Source organism: Hyperolius riggenbachi, chromosome 10, assembly GCF_040937935.1.
Source record: "Hyperolius riggenbachi isolate aHypRig1 chromosome 10, aHypRig1.pri, whole genome shotgun sequence".
In the NCBI taxonomy this organism is placed as follows: Eukaryota; Metazoa; Chordata; class Amphibia; order Anura; family Hyperoliidae; genus Hyperolius; species Hyperolius riggenbachi.
In genome coordinates, this window is record NC_090655.1 from 26,389,577 (window position 1) to 26,415,799 (window position 26,223).

The 26,223-nt window shown below is 43.0% G+C and overlaps 1 protein-coding gene across 1 annotated transcript in view; it reads right to left on the bottom strand.

The window, feature by feature from the left end:
* The window catches only part of CUZD1 (CUB and zona pellucida like domains 1), a 49,338-nt gene that overhangs the window by 18,693 nt on the left and 4,422 nt on the right, over nucleotides 1–26,223 (bottom strand). Inside the window, exons 2-4 of the mRNA XM_068255046.1 lie at nucleotides 23,357–23,486; nucleotides 19,861–20,063; nucleotides 19,172–19,319 (exon numbers count right to left, since the gene is read on the bottom strand). Of these exons, the coding sequence (XP_068111147.1) occupies nucleotides 19,172–19,319; nucleotides 19,861–20,063; nucleotides 23,357–23,486 (481 nt within the window). The remainder of the gene's footprint in view (nucleotides 1–19,171; nucleotides 19,320–19,860; nucleotides 20,064–23,356; nucleotides 23,487–26,223) is intronic.

A 26,223-nucleotide genomic window follows, 5' to 3' on the forward strand; every position in this document is an offset into this window, starting at 1 on the left:
CTAGATATAAAAAAATACTCAAAATGTGCTACTCATATAGAGACAGTCCAGAAAATCATTACTAAATGGTACTATACACCAGTCAAACTATCTAAATTCTCTACGGAAACCTCTCAGGATTGCTGGAGGCAATGTTCTTACACAGGAACTCTGATTCACCTACTATGGGAATGCCCTAAAATCCAGCCATTTTGGCATGAAGTAGAGAACCTAATGGCCAGACTACTAGGTTACAAAATCGTGGTTCACCCAAAATTAGCCCTGTTCTCCATAAACATTAGCCAATTCCCGAGTAGATTAAGGTTAGTAATCACGCAAACTTTATGTATTGCACGCCAATTAATACTTTCCAACTGGAAACAGTCGGATAGGCCATGTATATCACAACTGATAAGCATATTAAGATGTAATTTACAGATGGAAAAACTTCTTAAAATGCGCAACAATCAAAACATCTATCTGGATGAATGGTCCTTTGACTGGAGCAGCATAGCTTAAGAGTAACCCTTGAATAAAAAGAATAAAAATAAGGACTATAGTGCAAAACTTGAATTCATACCAAATTAAGTAGGAGGTTGGATTTCTACCTCCTTCCCCCCCCCCCCCCCCTTCCTTCCTACCCTCTGATGGTTGTGCTTCCTTTAAACTATAACTCCAGGTACCATAAATGGGAGAGCCTGGAACCTTATAGTATAAAACCTTGGAAAATGGGATCAAGTCCCTAACTATTGCTCAAAAGTCCTTCTCAATGTAACAGGGCATTTGGAAACTGTATGTTAGAAGTTAACCTAATCTTCTTTTTATGTTTTTGTTTTGTTGGTTCTGCTTATTTTTGGACGGAGAACTTGAATCCTGGGACATTCAGTTCTTGGGTTAATAAGTTGCTCAAATAGACCTTGTATCTGGTAAGCCAACCTAAGCTTTGCAAATCAGAGAATCGATGATTGTAAAAACTAACTGAAAGCAAATTGTTATGATGTTAAGATGTCATGTTTCTTTTTATTATATTATGATTCTGAGTCATGTGGACTATAAAGCTGTAAACTTCTTTTAAAACTCTAATAAAAATTTAACTACGAAAAAAAAAAAAAATTAGTATATTTTTTCCAGAATTTCATTTAATCCATCCGGTACTAGACTTTTTAGTATCTGGATCCAGTACATCTCCTGTTTTTTTAGGGTATCAAAGGAATGGGGCCGTGAGGGCGGTAGTGCTTCAATGAAGGTGAACTTAAGGAAGTGAGGGTCGTTGTTGTGGTGAGTGCCGAAGTGACGTGAGACGCTGTGGAGGGGATAGTTATTCAGGATGTTCCTTTTGTGTTGGCCGACCCTGCTCCGGGCCGTTTGTGTGGTCCGACCGACATACTGCAGTCCGCAGGGGCATGATATCAGATAAACAATATTAGAGGTGTGGCAGGTGATGTTTTGTTTGATTGGATACACAATGGTGGTGGCTTTAGATTGAAAGGAGTTTGATTGGATGATGAAAGGGCAGGCGAGGCAGCGTGCGCTGTTGCAGGGGTAGGATCCTGCACCTCTAGGGTCCTCTTGTATTTGAGTGTTCTGTGTTTTTAGTCTACTGGGTGCAAGAATGCTGCAGAGATTGGGAGACCGTCTGAAGGTCAAACGGGGGGTGTTAGGGATGCAATGTTTAAGGAATGGATCCGCCAGGAGGAGCTCCCATCTAGATGTTAGGATATCCCTGATGGTTCTATTTTGAGCACTATATTTTGTAATAAATCTTAGGCTGTTTGTATAATTATCAGTGTTTAGTTGACGGTCTTGTGTAGGTTGTGTATTGGATACCGGGGGAGGACGGGAGGCTTTATATTTGGCATTTTTTATGAGTTTCTTGGGGTATCGTCGTTCTAGGAACTTTTGTGTTAAAGTAACAGATTGTGTCTGAAAATCTGATTGGTCCGTGCAGTTGCGATGTATTCGCTTAAACTGGCAGTAAGGAGTATTGATGGTCCATGGCCGGTAATGAAAGCTGTCAAAGTGTATATAGTTATTCGCATCGACCTTTTGAAAAAATGTTTTGGTTTTTATGTGATTGTTGTCTATGAATAGTGTCAAATCTAGAAAGTCTATGGTCAAGGGGTGGTGTGTAGAGGTAAATTGGAGACCGGCCGGATTATTGTTAAGGTAGTTAGTGAACAAGGGTATATGTGATGGGTCTCCTCGCCAGATAAAAATTAGATCATCAATGTATCTTTTGTAAAGTACTATATTATGTGAAAACGGATGATCGGTGGTGAATAGAATATGTTCAAGTAGTCCCATGGACAGATTAGCATAGGAAGGTGCAAAGGAACTGCCCATGGCAGTTCCAGTGCGCTGATGATAAAAATGGTCAAGAAACGAGAAAGTGTTATGGGAAAGGATGAATTCTGCACATTGTATCAAAAACTGTTTTTGTGGGGTGGGCATGAGAGGGTTCTGGTTTAAAAAATGGTTAAGAGCAGTAAGTCCGAATGAGTGTGGTATGGTAGTGTAGAGAGCAGAAACATCGCAGCTCAGCCAGCAATAATCCGGTTGCCATTGTTGTTCTTTAAGTAGTTTTACGAGGTGATGAGAGTCCTTTAAATAGGACGGGAGTGTTATAACATGTTTTTGCAGATGTGTATCAAGAAAACGGGAGAGGTTGCTTGTGGTAGAATCTATTCCCGATATTATGGGGCGGCCGGGGGGTTTTGTGATGTTTTTGTGGATTTTTGGCAAGTAGTAAAAAAACTGGGTTTTGGGTCGTGGGTTGATGATGAAGTTTTTTTCATTTTTAGTTATTATGCCAGTAAGAAAGGCAGAATTGATGAGAGATTTTAGCTGTTTATTGTAGTCCAATGTAGGGTCGTCTGACAGGCGTTCATAGTGTGTCTGGTTGTCCAGCAATCTATGAGCCTCCTCTAGATAGTCTGATTTGTTTAAAATTACAATTCCCCCCCCCTTTGTCCGCTGGCTTGATAACCAGTTCATGGTTGTTTTGTAATTTATGTAGGGCCCTCCTTTCACTATGTGTGAGGTTTGTATTACATGGTAATGTTAGATCCATTTTCTGTAGGTCATCTAAGACCATTGTATAAAAGGTTTGGAGGTGGTTACCCTTAGATCCCGTGGGATAAAACCGTGACCTGCCCTTAAGTTCAGTGGTGATGTATTTCTCTAGGGAAACCTCGTCTGGATTCACCGTGACCGGTGGAATGGAGTCATTATTGGTTATTATTACTGAAGTGTTAATGGATGCTGATTGGGTTGGGAGTGTATGAGGGTGTTCAAATTTTTTCATGAAAAAATGTCTTTTAAGTGTCAGCTTACGGGTGAAGGAGTTTAGGTCTGCAAATAGTTCAGAAAGTTTAGAAGAGTTAGTGGGGCAATAGGACAAGCCCTTTTCAAGTAACCTGGTTTCGTCTGTAGTCAAAATGTAATTAGAAATGTTGAAGATACATTTTCTAATCGAGGTATCTGTGGTAATGTGATTTGACATAGTAGCGGTGGGGGCTATGTGGGTTCTCTCTTCTCTCTTTTTTCTTTTCCCTCTAGATCCTCTCTTTCTGGGTCTGAGAGTTGTCGCTTGGTTGACCCCTTGAATTTGAAGGAGGCCCTCTGAGCTATGGGGCTTGGTATTGGTAAGAGTAAGGTGTTTGTGGTCTACGTGGAGGAAAGGTCTAAAAAAGGGCTGTTTGCAGTGGGGGAATTGCTATTATTTTGAGGGTCTGGTGTGGCCCTAGTTGGTTCTGGACACTGAGAGGTAGAGGACGGAGTGTCATTGTCACAATGGTTTTGGCTGCATGGAGACAGGATAGATTCGTCATGAATGGTAAGTTGTGATGCTCTCAGGTCTTCATCTGGTTCAGTAGATACCGGGCTATTTGTCCGGGGAGAAGGGTTGGGGTTCGATGTGAGGGAGAGGGGAGGTGAATTGGGAACAAACTGGAAGGAAGGTGGTTTGTTAGGTTTAAATTGTATACGTCCTGTTTTGGACAGAGGATAATTCTTTTTTGGGTGTCCTTTAGTGGTCAATTTCTTTGCAGTTTTCGTTTTTGCTAGAGGCTTGTTGAGGGGGAAGCCAAAAATGGTCCCCTTGGCTGCTGATGTCGGGTGGACCACCTCCCCGGGCCCAAGCGGGGCCGGCTGGATGTGTTGCTCAGGATTGCATGCTGTCGCGGGGGGTGTAGGGTTGTTGTTTCCAAGTGGTTGGGGACCTGGCTCTGTATTGTAGGTTTTCGTGTTTAATTGGCTCATCGTATTTTGCTTCTTGGGAAATAGGGTTTTTTCCAACATGGTGGTGTGGGCAAAACTAAATTTGGGGGGATTGTAAAGTGGAGGAGGAGGGATGGGTGTTTTTAGAGCCAAACTCGGTGGTGGGAAAGTGGGTGGGGGTAATGGATGTGGTGGTGGATAGGGTGGGAAGAAGGAAGGGGGCTGTGATCTGGGATGTGGTATCGAAAGGCTCATGAGTGGTCGTGGATGGGGTAACGAGATGGGGTAAATAGAACCATCAGGGATATCCTAACATCTAGATGGGAGCTCCTCCTGGCGGATCCATTCCTTAAACATTGCATCCCTAACACCCCCCGTTTGACCTTCAGACGTTTTCTCCCAATCTCCGCAGCATTCTTGCACCCAGTAGACTAAAAACACAGAACACTCAAATACAAGAGGACCCTAGAGGTGCAGGATCCTACCCCTGCAACAGCGCACGCTGCCTCGCCTGCCCTTTCATCATCCAATCAAACTCCTTTCAATCTAAAGCCACCACCATTGTGTATCCAATCAAACAAAACATCACCTGCCACACCTCTAATATTGTTTATCTGATATCATGCCCCTGCGGACTGCAGTATGTCGGTCGGACCACACAAACGGCCCGGAGCAGGGTCGGCCAACACAAAAGGAACATCCTGAATAACTATCCCCTCCACAGCGTCTCACGTCACTTCGGCACTCACCACAACAACGACCCTCACTTCCTTAAGTTCACCTTCATTGAAGCACTACCGCCCTCACGGCCCCATTCCTTTGATACCCTAAAAAAACAGGAGATGTACTGGATCCAGATACTAAAAAGTCTAGTACCGGATGGATTAAATGAAATTCTGGAAAAAATATACTAATTTTTAATTACACTACTCATAAACTGGAAATCTGTTATGGTGCCGGCTGCAGCAACCTGACCGAATGTTTTATGTACTTTTCTAGTCGCTCTCTTTTTAAGATGTCTTAGAATTTTTAGTCCTTTTTAAGGTTTATTTAATAACATGCATTTATACCCATATTGTCTATTACATCTATATTTATATTTATTTTTATATTATCAATTCGATATTGTATGGTCTTTTTAGATACCTTGTAGAATGTTTTTCATACATTCTTTTTATACATCCTTTATTATACATCTCATTTAATCTGATATCTTATGGAGTATTTTATATATCATGTCTAAGTTTCAGCATAACACCAGATTGATACCTATTAACAACAGTTTTTTTTTTTTTTTTTTTTCCGTTGCACGTTTATTATTTTTTTTTCCCGTTGCACGTTTATTTATATTTGATTATTGATCATATGCTGTTTATAATTATTGTCTCTGCAAATAGCTTCCCGAATTGTCTATCACAATCAGCACTCTGCTTCATATAGTTGTTCCTGGTTCCCCACCAAAAAAATGGCAGCCACCATCGAAGCATCAATACACAAAAGTACCTTTCTAACCCACAAGATGGCGGCCGCCCTCCCATGCGACATTATTATGTCTGCCCCACATACAAACCAACAAAATGGCGAATGCCATACAGGAGACATTCCTATTCCAACCCACAAGATGGCGACCGCCACATAGGCGTCATTTTGTTGGAATTCCACCGGATCTCCCCATTGCCCAGGCCGATGGTGGGCGTACTTCTCCCGGCGCGTGGCGCACACTGATTGGCCCCCACCTCTCCTAGCTAAGTACAAATAGAGGCTTTATGGAGCACGCCCGCACAGAGGCGCTCATTCAATACTTGGATTGGATACAGGTATGTCACCCACTGGCTAACAGCCAGCTCCTAGCTTTTTTGTTCCACTGGTAGTAGACACTACCACCTTATTACACATCGTTCTTTCACTGCCATTAATTTTAGAGCAAGCACTTGGTAAATATCTTGTTGTTACTTATAAGCATTTAGTGTTATATAGCACATATCCTAGGTGATCCTACTCTGCCTAAGCCTGCTTTCAATGCAGCTAATCAGGCTGAGAGGGTTACTTTATTCTAGTTAATGCAAGAATCTTTACACATGTATATTCGGACTGAAACAGTCACAATGATATAACCGCCAAGACTATGCAAGTGTAAAAACAGTTTAGAGAGCATGCACTCTCCCCACTGTCACACAACCTTTTTTTTTTTTTTTTTTTTTTTGCGTGTTTTTTTTTTGTATTTTTTTGTGTGTGTTTTTTGCTTAGATAAGATAGACTTATCTGACCTTCACAGACCAGCAGATGCTGGTTATAATCAAATTTATGTTCCAATGTTACAGCTGTATGCCTCTGTCAGTGTTTGATGCTTTTTTGTTGATTTATGTATATGTCCCATTTACAGCTTTTTTGAACTCCTGTATAGCCTGAGGAAGCGGTGCTGTGGCCCGCGAAACGCGTTGCATCTTTAGGAGTTACACTGTTTAATAAATGCATTCTACTCTACCTCAGAGTTTTGTTTTCCACTGCTAGAGGGAGGTAAGTCCACCTTACCTTCCCTCTTTTTACTGTTTTGAAATAATAGTGTTTTTACTCTTTTTGGCGCCTCTGTTCTATCTGCGTTTGATACATAAGGTTTACAGACAGGAAACTGCCAGAAGTACCTGGGTACTCAGAGCTTCTTGTGGGAGGGGTTTCACCACAATATCAGTCATACAGCGCCCCCTGATGGTCTGTTTGTGAAAAGGAATAGATTTCTCATGTAAAAGAGGGTATCAGCTACTGATTGGGATAAAGTTCAATTCTTGGTCGGAGTTTCTCTTTAAGGTAAGTATAGTAATACTCACAAACCAGGGTTACCGCTTAGGTAACAATTGTAAATGCAGGTGGGAAGAACAAGCCTGTCCCCACTCAGGATTAATGGCCCATACTCACGAGGGACTTTTGTCGCCTCAACACGCGGCGCGCGCGTGTTGCGGCGACAGGTCACCCGTGAGTATGGGCCGTTGCACGCGCGCGCACCCCGAACTGTCGCCCGTCGCTCATGTCGCCATGCGATTGAAAGTTTCAATCACATGGCGACAGTCGCCGCCGCACCTCCGCCGCAACTGTCGCTAGTCCGCGTGACTAGCGACAGCAACCTCCATTAAAGTATATGGAGCTTCCGGCGGAGGGAGGAGGAACGTCGGCGACAGCTTCCGCCTCGCCGCTGGTCCCTCTTCCGCGTGTGTACGCGGAGGGACCTGGCGAAGAGCTGTCGCCGGCCTGTCGCCCACACGCTCACGTGTGCTGGCGACAGGCAACATTTGCAGCCCGTGAGTACAGGCCATAAGAAGTCGCTCTCTGTAGATAGTAAGAAAAAGAGGTTTTTTTCGCCCTTCCACCAAGGGTGGACCAGTACAAAATATGAGTGAACAGAGGCTACAAAAGAGTAAAAATTATACAACTTTTAAAACATGGAAGTGGTGGAGGTGGACTCTTTACCCACTCCAACGGACACGACAGTGGAAACTTGGCCACAGAGGTGCTTGGTGTAGACCTGGATGGCATTTGCTGTATACTCCTATCTGATTTCCTGATGAAGCGGGGTCACACCTGCGAAACGCATTGTAAATATTGTGGAGTGTATGAATACATTTTCCGTTAACACGTTCCCACTGTCATGTCCTTTGGAGTGGGTAAGAGTCCACCAGCACCACTTCCATGTTGTAACAAATTGTATAATTTTTACTCTTTTAGTGCCTCTGTTCACTCATAAGGGGCCCATACACTAACCGATTTCCCCGCCGATATACAGCCGATTCGATCACTGTGATCGAATCGGCTGTGAAATTGTTGCGCAAACGCTGACCGAACGATCGATTTCCATCCGAAATTGATTGTTCCCGTTGATTCCCGTCGTTCCTGTCCGTGTGGAAGATTTCGCTTGATCACTGGCGGGTCGTGAGTGCGTCGATAGCGGCGTTCGTATGCCCAACGACCGACGCTAGTGGCAATACATTACCTGATCCAGCCAGCGCGAGTCCCAGCTGTCACCGCTGCTTCTTCTCCGCGCTGGGCTCCGAGTTCGGCAGGCTTCACTTCTTCCTGTCCCGGCAGCAAGTTTAAACAGTAGAGCGCCCTCTACTGTTTAAACTTCCCCGGACAGGAAGTTCAGTGACGCTGGAGCCCAGAGCGGAGAAGAAGACAGCGGAGACCGGGGGACTTGCGCCGGAAGCAGGAGATTTGGGCGCATGAGACAAGTGGACAAAAAGGGCGCCCCATTCATTCCATTATAAATATCGTTTAATGGGCGCCGAACAGGGAAAAAAGGGCGCCGGAGATTATTAACGTTTTACAAACGGCGCCCGGAGATTTTTAATGTTTTATAACTGTGCTTATGATGATTTACGTTTTGAAAATGAGCCTGTGACCAATAACGTTTATAAAAATACTAAACATATTTATCCTATTTAATTAAAACATTATTTAACATTTTAACCCTTACTGTTTTAAAACATTATTATTCACAAAATAAAGTGATCACTACGTAACGTAAATTGCAATATATTTTTTACAAATACTATTTGTAAAACATTTCTAAAACATTATTATCCACCCAAAAAAAAAATATTAAATTTTTTTTATTTAAATTTTTCATTTATTAATGTTTGTAAAACATTATTATTCATAGGGAGTCTTAGGTTTAGGCACCACCAGGGGGGTCTTAGGTTTAGGCACCCCCAGGGGGGGTCTTAGGTTTAGGCACCACCAGGGGGGTCTTAGGTTTAGGCTTCCCTTGGGGGTCTTAGGTTTAGGCACCACCAGGGGGGGCTTAGGTTTAGGCACCACCAGGGGGGTCTTAGGTTTAGGAACCCCCAGGGGGGTCTTAGGTTTAGGCACCCCCAGGGGGGTCTTAGGTTTAGGCACCACCAGGGGGGTCTTAGGTTTAGGCACCACCAGGGGGGGTCTAATGTTTAGGCACCATCAGGGGGGTCTTAGGTTTAGGCACCACCAGGGGGGTCTTAGGTTTAAGCACCACCAGGGGGTCTAGGGGTTAGGGATAGGTACAGGGAGGGTTCTATGTGAGAGTAGGGTTAGGTATTGTTTTAGTACAATTTTAATAATACTAATCAACAGATATTATGAATGTACTTATATTAATATCATTGTTATAAACAATATTTTCACATTTTATTATAATAATAAACGATAAATCAACATTATTCATAACAATATATAATTATAATGTTTAAACAAATAATACTGTTTTTTTAACAAACGTAATTATACGTTTCAGTTTAGAAACAGGGAAGATTAACGTTTTAAGAATTGCCGATTTCATACACATTATTTAATGATTTATAAATTCTTAAAACACTATTTGTAAACGAAATTCTACATAATATTTTTATAAACGATAATACTGCTTAACGTTTACACCACGCGCCCTTTTTTCCCGACGCCCTTTTTTGATGTACGCACTCGCGCCGGCCAGATCAGGTAATGTATGTGGGGGCATACCTCTAACCCAATTTATGATAGAGCAGTGATGTCCAACTCAAGTACTCTCACATTTTTGACACAGCTGAAATGAATTGATGGGGTTGAATCAGGAAAGCTGTGGTTCATCGAGTGGAACATTGATCCTTTTAGCAGAGGTCTGGAAACACCTGGGATCTTCCAGAAAGAGAAAAAAGCACAGGAGAGACCAGGAACCCCTTATGATGTTGTACGTCATGCAAATGGTATAACTAAGACCAATAAAAGCGGTACTCACAAACTCAGGTTGTGGAACGGCAGCACGGTTTGGGTGTGATGTATATGATCACACTTTCATGTCTGGAAATTGTTAAGTTGTTCTCCAGAAAAAAAAGCGTAGTTGGGGTCTTCATGGGGAGAGATCGTTAGTAGTGATATCCGTAATCAACAAATTACGATTTTTCCAAATTTTGCGTAAATTTTTGCACTTACACATATACGTAATTACGATTTGCAAATTCAATTGATTTCATGTAGTTATTCGTAATTTTGCATAAAATGTTGCAAAATTTTGCGTAATTTCTTGCCGACTTTAGCAGTGAACAGCAAAGCAAATACAGCAAATACATGCTATTGACACCAAAATTGCTACATATGTTGAGGAGAATAGTGGGTACAAGACAATCAAAAGAATATTGCAAAAAAATCAGGGATGAGCAGAAACTAAGCCAGTGCGAATTTACGCATTGTAGTTCGCATCTACGCATCACAGTTTGTAGGTGAAGTTTCAAAACTATGCTTACAAATCTACGTGTAGTGAAGTACCGCTACGCGTAGCTTACGCCCACTATGCGTAGTTAACAAGTGTATTGCGTAGTGAACTACGAATGCGTTACTCGCGTCTAATTTTCCGCGTGCGATTGTATGCTTACAAATTTACGCATTGGAAAGAGGATGTACGCATAGAAGAGTTCCCGGTATAAGCACTTAAAGAGGAATTAATGCGTAAAATGTTCTGCATACGGTTACACTACGCTTCGCACTACGCGTAATTGCGTATTTTAACACGTATTCTACAAAATGCATACGAAGCGAATATTTGATTTCAAAGCCGTAGTTTGGTGAAGCGTAATTGCACGTAGCTCCAGCGTAGCGAAGTTGGCTGACTACGACCATCTCTAAAAAAAAAAACCTTATAGTTTTTGAGAAACTCGATTTTAAAAATGCAAGTAAAAAAGGTTCTTAAACTAAAAACCATTTTCCTTTGCATTTTTTAAATCGGGTTTCTCAAAAACTACAAGGTCTTTTTGAAAAATTATTTTTGTGACTTATACCCACTATTCTGCTTAACATATGTCGCAATTTTGATAGCAATAGTATGCATGGGGGCTTTTGCTATTAATCTCTAAAGTCAGCACAAAATTACGTGAAATTTCGCAAAAATTATGCAAAAAATTACACAAAATTTTAAAATACTACTATAACATATGAAATTAATTACAATTTTCTCTTCAATTTCGCATTACGATGCAAAATTTGACATATGCCAAATTTCGGCCCACCACTGACCGTTAGTGGCCTAAACTGATAACCACCCCCATAAGGGGTTTTCACGTTACTTAGGGGTCAACCTACAAATTAACCTTTTTTTTGTTCCTTAAACTATGGGCCTGATTCTCAAAGCGGTGCAAACTTTTTCGCGGACTTTTGCGCGTGCAATTTGCCGCGATTCGCGCGACCGCGGACTTTTGCGCGCGCAAAAGTCCACAATCGCGCGAATCGCGGCAAATTGCGCGCGCAAAAGTCCGCGAAAAAGTTTGCACCGCTTTGAGAATCAGGCCCTATGTGTCATCCGGAGGGAAGTTCCTCTTACCTTTAAAACAGTTTTTAAGTGCTTTTACTTTTTGTGGTGCCTTTCTTTCACATTTCTCCATTTCTCACTGCATCCTAAACACTGACTTGGATATGGCTGTCAGCGACTGGAAATTGACATTTATTATTATTATTTAGTATTTATTATTATTTATGCTCTAGAGATTTCCTCTTCCGTTAAAGGACATCCGAGGTGAAAAAAAAAATTATGAGATAAACAATTATATCTATCCTCCTTCTCCTAAAAATGACTTTTTGTTTTAGCTAAGCTGCAATTTTATTTTATGTTTAAATCTAATTTTTTAAGTTTTTACTGATTCATGGCCTGTTCTCAATGACACTTTCATTGACATATGCCAAAACTAAAATATATATACTATTGCCCATTTTTTATTTATTTTCTGCTCTTAGAAGCCATTTTTTTAACCAAGAAAGTGTCTTATGGCTGTAATTTCTTATCAGTGAGGGTAGCACTATAATACGACCCGGTCCCAACCCGGCCAGTCACTTGCATACCTGATTTTTTACTCTTTGAGGCAGAGAAAGTAAAAAAGGAACACAGCATAGTTATTTGTGTACTAGGCACTGTACATACCCATGTCTATCTTATAATGTCACATGTCACCTCGGGTGTCCGTTGGGAATTCGTTGTTGTTAAGATTACAACAACTAGTCTTCCTGACCCTGTCTGTACTATGACATTAGTCTCAGGTGCTTTCTTTGTGGCCAGTTGGATAATCCAAGTAGAGTACAGAAATGATGCTGGTTCCATTAAATATGCATTTTGGTAGTCACTCTGCAGTCAGGACCTCCCGGTAAAGAGTCCAGCCACACCTCCCACACATCCATGTGACCATACACAGCCACACCTCCCTCACATCCATGTGACCATACACAGCCACACCTCCCTCACATCCATGTGACCATACACAGCCACACCTCCCTCACATCCATGTGACCAGACACAGCCACACCTCCCTCACATCCATGTGACTCTACACAGCTACACCTCCCTCACATCCATGTGACCATACACAGCCACACCTCCCTCACATCCATGTGACCATACACAGCCACACCTCCCTCAAATTCATGTGACCATACACAGCCACACCTCCCTCACATCCATGTGACCATACACAGCTACACCTCCCTCACATCCACGTGACCATACACAGCTACACCTCCCTCACATCCATGTGACCATACACAGCCACACCTCCCTCACATCCATGTGACCAGACACAGCCACACCTCCCTCACATTCATGTGACCATACACAGCCACACCTCCCTCACATCCATGTGACCATACACAGCCACACCTCCCTCAAATTCATGTGACCATACACAGCTACACCTCCCTCACATCCATGTGACCATACACAGCCACACCTCCCTCACATCCATGTGACCATACACAGCCACACCTCCCACACATCCATGTGACCATACACAGCCACACCTCCCTCACATCCACGTGACCATACACAGCCACACCTCCCTCACATCCACGTGACCATACACAGCCACACCTCCCACACATCCACGTGACCATACACAGCTACACCTCCCTCACATCCACGTGAGCATACACAGCCACACCTCCCTCACATCCATGTGACCATACACAGCCACACCTCCCACACATCCATGTGACCATACACAGCTACACCTCCCTCACATCCATGTGACCATACACAGCCACACCTCCCTCACATCCATGTGACCATACACAGCAACACCTCCCTCACATCCATGTGACCATACACAGCCACACCTCCCTCACATCCATGTGACCATACACAGCCACACCTCCCACACATCCATGTGACCATACACAGCTACACCTCCCTCACATCCACGTGAGCATACACAGTCACACCTCCATCACATCCATGTGACCATACACAGCCACACCTCCCTCACATCCACGTGACCATACACAGCCACACCTCCCTCACATCCACGTGAGCATACACAGTCACACCTCCCTCACATCCATGTGACCATACACAGTCACACCTCCCTCACATCCACGTGAGCATACACAGCTACACCTCCCTCACATCCATGTGACCATACACAGCCACACCTCCCTCACATCCATGTGACCATACACAGCCACAACTCCATCACATCCATGTGACCATACACAGCCACACCTCCCTCACATCCATGTGACCATACACAGCCACACCTCCCTCACATCCATGTGACCATACACAGCCACACCTCCCTCACATCCATGTGACCATACACAGCCACACCTCCCACACATCCACGTGGCCATACACAGCTACACCTCCCTCACATCCACGTGAGCATACACAGTCACACCTCCCTCACATCCACGTGACCATACACAGCCACACTTCCCTCACATCCACGTGACCATACACAGCCACACCTCCCTCACATCCACGTGACCATACACAGCCACACCTCCCTCACATCCATGTGACCATACACAGCCACACCTCCCTCACATCCATGTGACCATACACAGCCACACCTCCCTCACATCCATGTGACCATACACAGCCACACCTCCCTCACATCCATGTGACCATACACAGCCACACCTCCCTCACATCCACGTGACCATACACAGCCACACCTCCCTCACATCCACGTGACCATACACAGCCACACCTCCCTCACATCCACGTGACCATACACAGCCACACCTCCCTCACATCCACGTGACCATACACAGCCACACCTCCCTCACATCCATGTGACCATACACAGCTACACCTCCCTCACATCCATGTGACCATACACAGCCACACCTCCCACACATCCATGTGACCATACACAGCCACACCTCCCTCACATCCATGTGACCATACACAGCCACACCTCCCTCACATCCATGTGACCATACACAGCCACACCTCCCTCACATCCATGTGATCAGCCACAGCCACACCTCCCTCACATCCATGTGACCATACACAGCTACACCTCCCTCACATCCATGTGACCATACACAGCCACACCTCCCACAGATCCATGTGACCATACACAGCCACACCTCCCTCACATCCATGTGACCATACACAGCCACACCTCCCTCACATCCATGTGACCAGACACAGCCACACCTCCCTCACATCCATGTGACCATACACAGCTACACCTCCCTCACATCCATGTGACCATACACAGCCACACCTCCCTCACATCCATGTGACCATACACAGCCACACCTCCCACACATCCATGTGACCATACACAGCCACACCTCCCTCACATCCATGTGACCATACACAGCCACACCTCCCTCACATCCATGTGACCAGACACAGCCACACCTCCCTCACATCCATGTGACCATACACAGCCACACCTCCCTCACATCCATGTGACCAGACACAGCCACACCTCCCTCACATCCATGTGACCATACACAGCCACACCTCCCTCACATCCATGTGACCAGACACAGCCACACCTCCCTCACATCCATGTGACCATACACAGCCACACTTCCCTCACATCCACGTGACCATACACAGCCACACCTCCCTCACATCCACGTGACCATACACAGCCACACCTCCCTCACATCCACGTGACCATACACAGCCACACCTCCCTCACATCCACGTGACCATACACAGCCACACCTCCCTCACATCCATGTGACCATACACAGCCACACCTCCCTCACATCCATGTGACCAGACACAGCCACACCTCCCTCACATCCATGTGACCATACACAGCCACAACTCCATCACATCCATGTGACCATACACAGCCACACCTCCCTCACATCCATGTGACCAGACACAGCCACACCTCCCTCACATCCATGTGACCATACACAACTCTGCACTGAAGCCAAGTTTGAGCTAATAATCATACGGGTGAAAAGTGAGCATGGCCACTAGGTATGCTCATTTGTATTCTGCTGAATTGAAATTTCGGCATTTCTGATTGAAATTCGAAAATCGAAAAACAGAAATTGGCACTTTGCGGAAATCTGATTTACTGCAACTCGGTAACTTTAGCCCAATCCCAGAACTCAGACACATTGGACCAATCTGAGCATTCAGAAATTTTCAGCAAAAATCAGACCACGACGGTAATTTTAAATCTATCACAAGATTCTCTGATGCAAAAAATGAGTAATAAAACACTCCTCGGAAATTGGAAAATTCGAAATCAGAAAAACGGAAATTGGTATTGACGGAAATCGGAATTTCCGCGCAATCGAAAATGGGCATTTACGACCATCCCTAGTGGCCATTCCTCTTTTAGTGACGAGCAGTAATTTTGCTTGAAATTTGCAATTGCCAAACAAAATCATAATGTGTAATTCTAAACCATTTCAAAATGAATTTCGCACATAATCATAATTATGATGCATAATTTTGCAATCACTGAATGTAACTTTCTTATGCCCATAGGCTTCAATGCATTTGTGCAAAAAATGTGTTTGCTCATGCGCACATATTAGTGAATGTAATTATGCATAACTTAAATAAGAGAACGCAATCATGTAATCATGAATGCAAAACTTATGTGAAAATTCACAAAAGTGGAATTACCCATTATGATCAACACCAACCCTGATCCATTTAAGAGGATCTGTAACCCAGGATTAAACTTCATCCCAGTCAGTAGCTGATACCCCCTTTCCCATGAGAAGTTTTTACCTTTTCTCGAATATATCATCAGGGGGATCTGTGTGGCAACAGGAAAAGAAAAATGGATCGCTGCAACCACCAGTGTAGCCAACGGGAGTCTGGGACCCGAAGCATCAATTAGCAGTGAACAAGAAAGGATGTCCAGCTGCACCGTTGTAGGGTAAATGGATCTCTCTGACTTTATTTAGCACATCAGCAAAAACACAGACAACAGCTCACGTGTATCGGAGCTCTGTATGGCTCCTTAATCATAGCTAACATAGAGCAACTAGACAAGGATATATATGGTCAATTACCCACCCAATAATGGGCGTTGTTACTTTTCTTAAAGTGACAACACAAACACATTTAAAATGGCAATATCCAATGTACAAAAGAGTAACCAAGCAGCTTAGGGTGACCCGAACTACTAGGAATGTATAGGGGGATGAAAGGAACCAAAAAGCCCTCCTACTAAAAAAGCAAAGCTTGGTGTAATTGCCTTCTTAAAACAGAAGGAAATTTGCAATAATTCAGTTATAAATGAACATTTGTGGTTACCCACAATGCACACCTACTAAATATGCAAATTATCCCTTTCTGCCCTTGTTAAGCCAAGCAAGCATCCAGAACCGCTGGTTTATAGCAAGCCTATAGCTTTAAGTTTTACACAGCCATACCAAACCCACATGTAGACAGCCTGTTTCGGACTTTTGGTCCTCATCAGTACATGGCAGGGATTGATAAGGCTGTATGAAATAGGGCTTGGTCGAGTACAACAGAGTAACCAAGCAGCTTAGGGTGACCCGAACTACTAGGAATGTACTAGCAATGTACAAAAAGGATTGTTAAAAGGCCATCTAGTGGCTCAATCAAAAAAAACATCAAATATCTAACTACAAAAGATCAAAAAGCACATTCTACACAAATACATAATACAGATATCAACATCAGAGAAATAAATGATATCAAAAGTTATAACCATATATGTAAATGTAGTATAGAAAGCACGAAGCCAAAAGGAGGGGAGGGATAATGAGAAATGTGGGGGAAAGGAGAGGGGGAAACAGCAAAACATAGAAATTAGGTCCTGACATCATATGTTAAAGAGGAACTCCAGCCTAAACAAACATACTATCATTAAGTTACATTAGTTATGTTAATTAAAATAGATAGGTAATATAATCTCTTACCCACCCTGTTTTAAAAGAACAGGCAAATGTTTGATTTCATGATGGCAGCCATCTTTTTGGTTGAAAGGAGGTGACAGGGAGCATGAGACACAGTTCCAACTGTCCTGTGTCCTGAGCACCTCTCCCAGTTGCTAGGCAACGTGAACAACAACATAGGAAATCCCATCATGTTCTGCACAGCCTCAGGGAAAAATGGGTGGAGCTTAGGTAAAACTGCAGCTAAAAATGATGCTTTGGTAAGAAAAACAAAGTCCTGATGCTGTGAAATTGTTAAAGAAACACCAAGCCTTTTCAGTTCTGCTGAGTAGATTTTTAGTCCGGAGGTTCACTTTAAGCTAATGTCCAGTCTCGAATTTAGACCTGTTGGAATACGTGTACCCAGCTTCCATATCCATGATGCTTCTCGCTTTAATAAAAGCCTATGTACATCGCCTCCTCTAGGTGGACATATAACCCTCTCTACCCCCTGAAAACTGAAACCACTCATATCCCCACGATGCACATACAAAAAATATTTGGACACACTAGAGACCTGGGTGATATAGGCCTCATTTTTTGATTGAGCCACTAGATGGCGTTTTAACAATCCTTTTTGTACATTGGATATTGCCATTTTAAATGTGTTTGTGTTGTCACTTTAAGAAAAGTAACAATGTCCATTATTGGGTGGGTAATTGACCATATATACCCTTGTCTAGTTGCTCTATGTTAGCTATGATTAGGAACCATACAGAGCTCCGATACGCGTGAGCTGTTGTCTGTGTTTTTGCTGATGCGTTAAATAAAGTCGGAGAGATCCTTTTACCCTACAACGGTGCAGCGGGACATCCTTTCTTGTTCATGGCTGATATTGTGGTGAAACCCCTCCCACAGTGTGATGTCAGGACCTAGGTCCTGACAGCTTCTTGTCCGTGAGCCTTCCTGTCTGGGAGCCTTCCTGTCTGTGAACCCACTGCCCAATTTGCATTGTGGGAAATAACAGCCGTTTCCAACTGCCAAGCAACCAGTATCTCCCTCTGTGCATATGTATATGTATAAAAAAAACCAACCTTTTAGGGCCTGAGCCCACTAACGCAGTTGTGCCCGCTTCTGTCCACTTTTCAGCATCTGTAACTTGATATGTAACTGAAAATCGGACACAACTACATTAGTGAGCTCAGGCCTGTAGCTTGTAGCATTGTAAGGGGGTGTGGTTATAAATAGTGGCAGTGGGTACTGTCTTTCTTTTTTATGCCTGCCAGTAGTAAAGATGATTTTGTACAGGCTGATTGTGGATCAAACAATATGAACAAATTACATGACGAGCATCAATCAATTCTTAATCTCGCCTCTATTTTTTTTTACTTCTCACTTTATTCTCACAATGCACTGATCCATTTTTTCCCCCCTTTTCGCTTAAGTTCCTCTTTAGCTTTGGGAAGCTAGCTTTATGTCAGGTGAATGGTTCGAGGGCATGGGCCTGTACCCTTTCCATCCACATTACTATAAGCCATCTTCTAGTGTATGGTCTTATAGGTGGGGGCATGATTGACTAGACTCCTGTACCAGGAAGCAAAAGCAGAATAGGAAGTGGTAGAACAGATTTCTACGGCCCAATTTTTCCAAATATCACTGAAACAAAGCAGATAAAGGTGTATACAATACAGACTAACCCCAAACATCGCTGTGCTGCATTTGACTCAGGCCCACTTAAAAGTAGGGATCTATGTTAAATAGCCAATCACAGTCTTCCTGGAAATCCCATAGTTGATGTTTACGTGTTCTGTCTCCTGCATTGTCTATTTTATTTTTCATTGTGATGTTCACTATAGGGTTGACCAAAGTAACTTACAAGACTTCAGTGAATGCGAGGTTAGCCTTCGTGTTCTTTGGTAGTTCCACATCCCAGACACAGAAGGTGAAAGGCTGGTGGCGGTTGGGATAATTGGGGCTGGAAATAGTTCCCTTATAATCGTTCTTTTGTCCACCACAAATTGGATCTAAGAAAACAAAGACAAGACAAATTGAAACAAGGTCAGAGTACGTACAACGACTGTCCATTTACCACTTGTCTTCATGGACAATTTGGAGCACATTGTAGTAGTACATCAAGGCTCTTGTATTAACAATACATTTTACATTAAAGGGAACCAGAGACAAGGGGATCCTTAAAAATTAAAAAAGAGTTTATACATACCTGGGGCTACCTCCAGCCCCATAAGTCTGGATCGCTCCCACGCCACCGTCCCGTCACTTCTGCCGGACACGACCAGTTGTACGCATGCAGAGGGGCTCCCTCTGGCTTTGTACGCATGCGCCTGCACAGTATGGAGATAGCGCACTGCACTTGCGTCGACTGGCCGAAATTACGGGACCCGCTACCGGCGGACAGAGGCAGAGGTGGAAGGCGGCGTGGGAGCGATCCAGGCTTATGGGGCTGGAGGAAGCCCCTGGTATGTATAAATCTATTTGTTCTTCATCTCTGGTTCTCTTTAAGCAGAGACATGAACCTGTCAGTGTTGAGTAGAGAGGCTAGCTTACCATTTTCCAAGGTCAAGGAGTAGTAGAATAAGTAGGCGGTCCTCATGACAACGTCAGAGTTTGTGGTCACCTGGATGTTAATATTTCCAGAAGCTTCAAACACGGCAATCCTAGAAGATGTTGGACACAACACTCCCAACTTTTTCAAATTCTCATCAAACACAGTGATGTTCTCTTCGGAACAGTCTGCAGCTGGGTTGAGTCTGTAGGGAACAAACACTCATGTTAGTAATTATCAGGGCAGGTTCTAAACTTCTTGCCCCCTGAAGCAAACCCCCACCTAGTAGGAAGTGTGGCCAGTAACAGTGGGGTTACTGTAGCAGTAACAGTGGGGCCCCTGGGCAAAATTACCCAGGGGACCCCAGTAGAGACCCCCCAACCAAAAAGCGGTAGTAGGGATGCTTGGTTGCAGTCAAATTTCTCCCAGGACACCTGAGCAATGGCTGACACCCCATGGTTCTGCTTAAAGAGAACCCGAGGTGGGTTTGAAGAATATTATCTGCATACAGAGGCTGGATCTGCCTATACAGCCCAGCCTCTGTTGCTATCCCAAACCCCTCTAAGGTCCCCCTGCACTCTGCAATCCCTCATAAATCACAGCCACGCTGCTGACAAACAGCTTGTTAGAGCTGGCTGTGTTTATCTCTATAGTGTCAGTCTGCTGCTCTCCCCGCCTCCTGCAGAACTCCGGTCCCCGCCTGCATCCCTTCCCTCCCTGCTGATTGGAGGGAAGGGATGGGGGCAGGGACCGCAGCTATGCAGGAGGCGGGGGAGCAGCTGAGACTGACACTACAGATGTAAACACAGCCTCACAGCACGGCTGTGATTTATGAGGGATTGCAGAGTGCAGGGGGATCTTAGTGGGGTTTGCGATAGCAACAGAGGCTGGGCTGTATAGGCAGATCCAGCCTCTGTATGCAGATAACATTCTTTAAACACACCTCGGGTTCTCTTTAAGACTCTACAGGGTCCCTGGGGAGCAACAGTTAAGTTGGGAGGGAGACACCTTGGGGGCCCTACAGGCTCTGGGGCCCTGGGGCTATTGCCCCTTCTGCCTCTATGGTAGCGCCTGCCCTGAACCCCTCCCCCCCCCAGTAAGAAGTGGAACCAGTATCTTTTCCCACCACCCTTCCACTCCAATTACTCCCTTGGATCAATTCTTTGTCCACTCCCTCCTCCATCTGAATAGCAGAGCATACAGCAGAGCATACAGTACAGCACAAATACCTACTCCAGTCCTCTTGTCCTCTTCTCTGCAGCCTATCACCATGCAAAAGCATCCCTCCGTCGGCTCCCAATGCATGTCACGTGACATCAGGAGCCTACGGAGAGGCACTGCCGCGTGGTGATGGATGCTCTGCAGAAGAAGATCAGGACGTGTCTCCTCAGCTACATGCCCTACCATTTCAATTGGGCTGGTGGCCAGCGCACATGATTCAGTCATACGATTCATGTGGCTTCATGGTAGAGCTGGCCCTAGTAATTACACAACTCAAACGCAGGCTTAATAACATCCAGTTCAACGAAAACAAGCAGTGTTCTATAGAAATGTGATACTACCTGTAATGCTTGGGGGTTATACTTTGACCACCCAGAGCAACAAGGCTAAGAGCTGAATAATGGAAGAGGCTACACAGGCTGCCCAGATCAACTGCAGCTCCGGGCTTCCGATATCGTTACAAATAAAACACAATGGCAGCGCAGTGCGATGTTGCGCTGCCTTAGCGATAGCAAGCATTCAGACAGGTACCTGAGCTGGCTTGATTACCATTTGCTGGCTGGCTGTGAATGCAAAGGACTCCCATAAGAAATAAATGCAGTATTATGTAACAACATGCATGCAGGAAATCCGGGGCTATCTGATCGCAGCTCAGCTGCAACAAGCACATGGTGGAATGATGACAGTATCCTGAGCTGCCCAGAACTGCAATGGCTTGTAAGTATTGATATAGTAGTATAAAAAACGTACACTTTTATTTCCAAACAAAATATTGTCGCCATACATTGTACTCGGAACATAACTGAATTGTTGTAATAACCGTGACAAATGGTTAAAAAAATGTGGGTTTTATCTCCCGGAGAACATTTTGTTTTAGAGCTATAATGGCTGAAAATGGAGAAATAATGATTTTTTTTTCCCTTTTAAAACGCATGTAAAATAAAATAATTTTTAGCAAAAAGTACTGACCAAAGAAAGCCTAATTTATGGTGAACAAACAATATATAGATCATTTTGGTGTGATAAGTAGAAATAAAGTTATTGGCGAATGAATGGGAGGAGCGTGATGTGTTAAAACTGCTCTGGTGTTTAAGGGAAATAATCTGTGCACATGGCAGCTGAGCGCAGGGCTTTTTGCCACAGGGTTACCCTAATGACAGCATCATTTGATCGGCTGCAGCGCCTGATAAATAGCTGGCACTGTAAATTGCGAATAAATGCCTTTTTTCGTTGAAAACATCCCTGATAAACAGACACACACATACACATTGTCATATGTACCACATTACACATAGGACACACTTATAGAACCAGTGCAAAGAAAACAGGCCAAAAGTGTGGCAACTGCCCATAGCAACCAATCAGTTTTCAGCTGTTAACTGTAAAGGTAACCATACATCAGGCGATGATGGGCAGATTGGACCAAGAAACAAATCCCTCTCTGATCGAATCTGATTGGAAAGAGATCTTTTAGCTGCCCAATGCCCATACACCGCAGGCCGATTCCTGATTGATTTCATGCGGAAATCTCTTGGGAATTGGCCAAGTCCATCACCTCGCCGCTGTTCTATAGTGTACAAATGTGCATGTATGTATGCATAAGTGATGGTCAAGTAGATGCAAATAACTTCGAGTTGATGCAAATGTATGCACATTTTTATGCAAATGTATGCAGCTTGAAAAAGAACCAATCAAATCCTGCTGAGGTAAAATTGAATTGGTTCACGTTCAAGCTGCATAAATCTGCATCTTATTTGCATCTATTTGACCATCACTAGTGTGCATTCATACATTACCTGTTTTTTGTCGCGGTGCCTGCCCATTTTCCGAATCCCCGCCCTTCCTTTAGCCCCATACACGCCGTTGTACAAGACTAATGGAAGAGCGGCGGATTCGGTAGACAGATTGGGAAACAGCGCAGGGTGTTTCGTCACGTTCGTCGCTCGTCCAGATATCGCTACCCGTTAAAACTCTGCACCTGTTCGAGCAAGTCAGCCCTACATCTTGCAGCATGTCCAACCGATACATGCGACCAAGTTCGGCCCGAAATTGCTTGCATTGTTGATTGGGCATGCACTTGTTGGCCCCGATTTTCCTCCAATTCGATTATAATTATTGAATTGGATGGTCGATTGGCTGCCAAGCTGCCTCATGTATGACCACCTTAACAAAGATTATGATTGGTTGTTCTGGAGAATGGCTCTTCTTTCCCTCTGACTTTGTTTGCAGCTGTCCAGTTGTTCCTCGATTAGTAATGCCGATGTGTGTTTTTCTCACTCGAGTGTGGAGAAGATGACTCTGGTGGTCTCATTGGCTGGTCTCTCGATGTTCCACGTGCAGTCCACGTTTTCTCCCACTTGGATTTGGACTGGTTTGTATGGGTCTTGCAGGCTGGTTCCACATCGTGCTGTAATATGGGATAGAAATCATTATCACTTATGCTTATTACAACTACAAGTCCATTTTTAAAAAAATTTAAAAGCATTTATACTTACCTGGGGATTCCTACAGTCCTTTTTACTCTGACGGCTCCCTCACCCTCCTCCACTATCGCGAAAAATTTTAAATTTAAAATGCATGTAAAAACATAGAAATAAGTAGTATGTTTCTTGCAGAGTAAAATAAAAGCCATAAATGATGTTTCTCCTATTTTGCTGTCACTTACAATAAGCAATAGGAATCTGACAGAACTGACGGGTTTTGGACTAGTCCATCTCTTCATGGGGGATTCTCCGCATGGCCTTTATTATTTCTAAAGAGAAAATTATTTCTAAAGAGAAAATCTCTAAAAAAGGATTTATATAAAGATGCACACTGCCACTCTACCTGTTTGCACAGTTTTTTGGCAGTTGGGCAGAGCAACTGCCATTCACTAAGTGCTTTAGAAAATAAATAAAACCCTGAGAATCCCCAATGAGGAGATGGGCTAGTCCAAAACCTGTTGGTTCTGGAAGAAACGTACTTCTTATTTGTATGTGTTTACATTATTTTAAATTTTTTACGATTTTCGCGATAGTGGCCCTTTAAGTACGCCTTAAGGTCTTTTTACTTAGTTTATCTGTTTTGTTTATGGAAAATAACAGCCGTTTGCTTTTATCAGCCACACAAACTATTCTGTGTAATTTTTCTTGTTTCTCCCTGCAACACTTGCCATATTAAGGCAGAATGCCAGTAACTGTTTGTTCAGAAGCATTAACATGAACCTACCCCACCCACAATTCCTCCCAACCAATAGCTGGGGAATGTGATGCCACTACAACAAAGAGATTAAAGACCTTGTAAAAAGATTTGATGAATGCTTAAATAAAGGATTTGATCACGTGGAGAAATAATCATAAGATGCAGCGTGTCTAAAATAACTTAAATAAAATGCTCCCTTAATTGTTTAAATGAAAATGTCTGTTATTTTTCAGATAAACCTCATATATTTTGTGTTAAAAATGTTACTGACTTGTGAACGGCCTAAAAATGTAACATTTGATTCTGTGGGAACAAGAAAAAGGATTTTAAAGAATTCATAGAACAAATGCTTTTTAAACCAGTGAAATGGCATTGTGCTGCAGTACACTGAGGGCACGGGGGGGAAAGTTGGGATTATCAAGGGCCCTATAAGTTTTGCTTGGGGGCCCCAGCCCCCATCATTTGTAGTTAAGCTTGTGATCCCAATGACTTCTTTTGTATTTAAAAGTTGAAATCTACCATTAATCCTTCTTCAAATATTTTTTTTAATAACTTGTCTTTTTTTATTTAGCCTTTTGGACGTATCTGCTACGTCCAAAAAGCTGCTGCCACGATGCTGCGCGCTCCCGCGCCACGATCTTTCTAAAAAAAAAAAGTTTCACATCCACCCTTCACTTCCTGTAAGTGAGAGTGCTCGCTTACAGGAAAAAAAATTGACTGAGGCCGTCTTGTGGCCAAATAGTAAAACTACATCTTTTTTTAATTTAGCCTTTTGGACGTATCTGCTACGTCCAAAAAGCTGCTACCACGATGCTGCGTGCTCCCGCGCCACGATCTTTCTAAAAAAAAAAAAGTTTCACATCCACCCTTCACTTCCTGTAAGTGAGAGTGCTCGCTTATAGGAAAAAAAATTGACTGAGGCCATCTTGTGGCCAAATAGTAAAACTACATCTACATACTTTTTTTAATAAACCCACAAACAATTACATTTAAAATTAACTGTTTATCTCCCACATTCCCAAAAAATACCCAAATCAAATTTTAAATAAAAAAAAAAAATTACAATTAAAAAAAAAACATATAAGTTACCTAAGGGTCTAAACTTTTTTTTTAATATGCATATCAAGAGGGTTTATTACTATTTTTTTTTTAATTACAAGCTTGTAAATAGTGATGGATGAAAAACTGAAAAAAAATGCACCTTTATTTCCAAATAAAATATTGGTGCCATACATTGTGATAAGGACAAAATTTAAAGGGTGTAATAACTGGGACAAATGGGCAAATAAAATACATGGGTTTTAATTATGGTAGTATGTATTATTTTAAAGTTATACTGGCCAAAAACTGAGAAATGATGATTTTTTTTCTTAATATTTCCGTTCAAATGCATTTAGAAAAAAATAATTCTTAACAAAATGTACTACCCAAAGAAAGCCTAATTGGTGGCGGAAAAACAAGATATAGATCAATTAATTGTGATAAGTAGTGATAAAGTTATTGGCAAATAAACGGGAGGTGAAAATTGCTCGGATGCATAAGGGGCAAAAACGTCTGAAGGCTGAACTAGTTAAAATCTTTTTTTTTTATAACAAATAGCATTATAACGACCGGTGATATCACTTAATTAATACAGCAGGGATTAGATTGTAAGCCCCTCTGAGGGACAGTTAAGTGACAAGACAATATACTCTGTACAGCCCCATGGAAGATGTTGGCGCTATATAAATACTAAATAATAATAACAAAAAAAGATTATAGAAATGTAAAAAAACAGCCAGCACTGTGGCACTCATCAGAATAAATTCAATGCAATAAATGTGACTAACAATAAAGCACACTCCCCATATGCAATTCACTTTTTCTCCTGAGTTTTCTCCTAGGAGATATTTTCATACTTTGTCAATAAAATGCCTTTTCAACTCCCAGCCAGCAAGTACACAAACAAAATAATTTTGATAGTA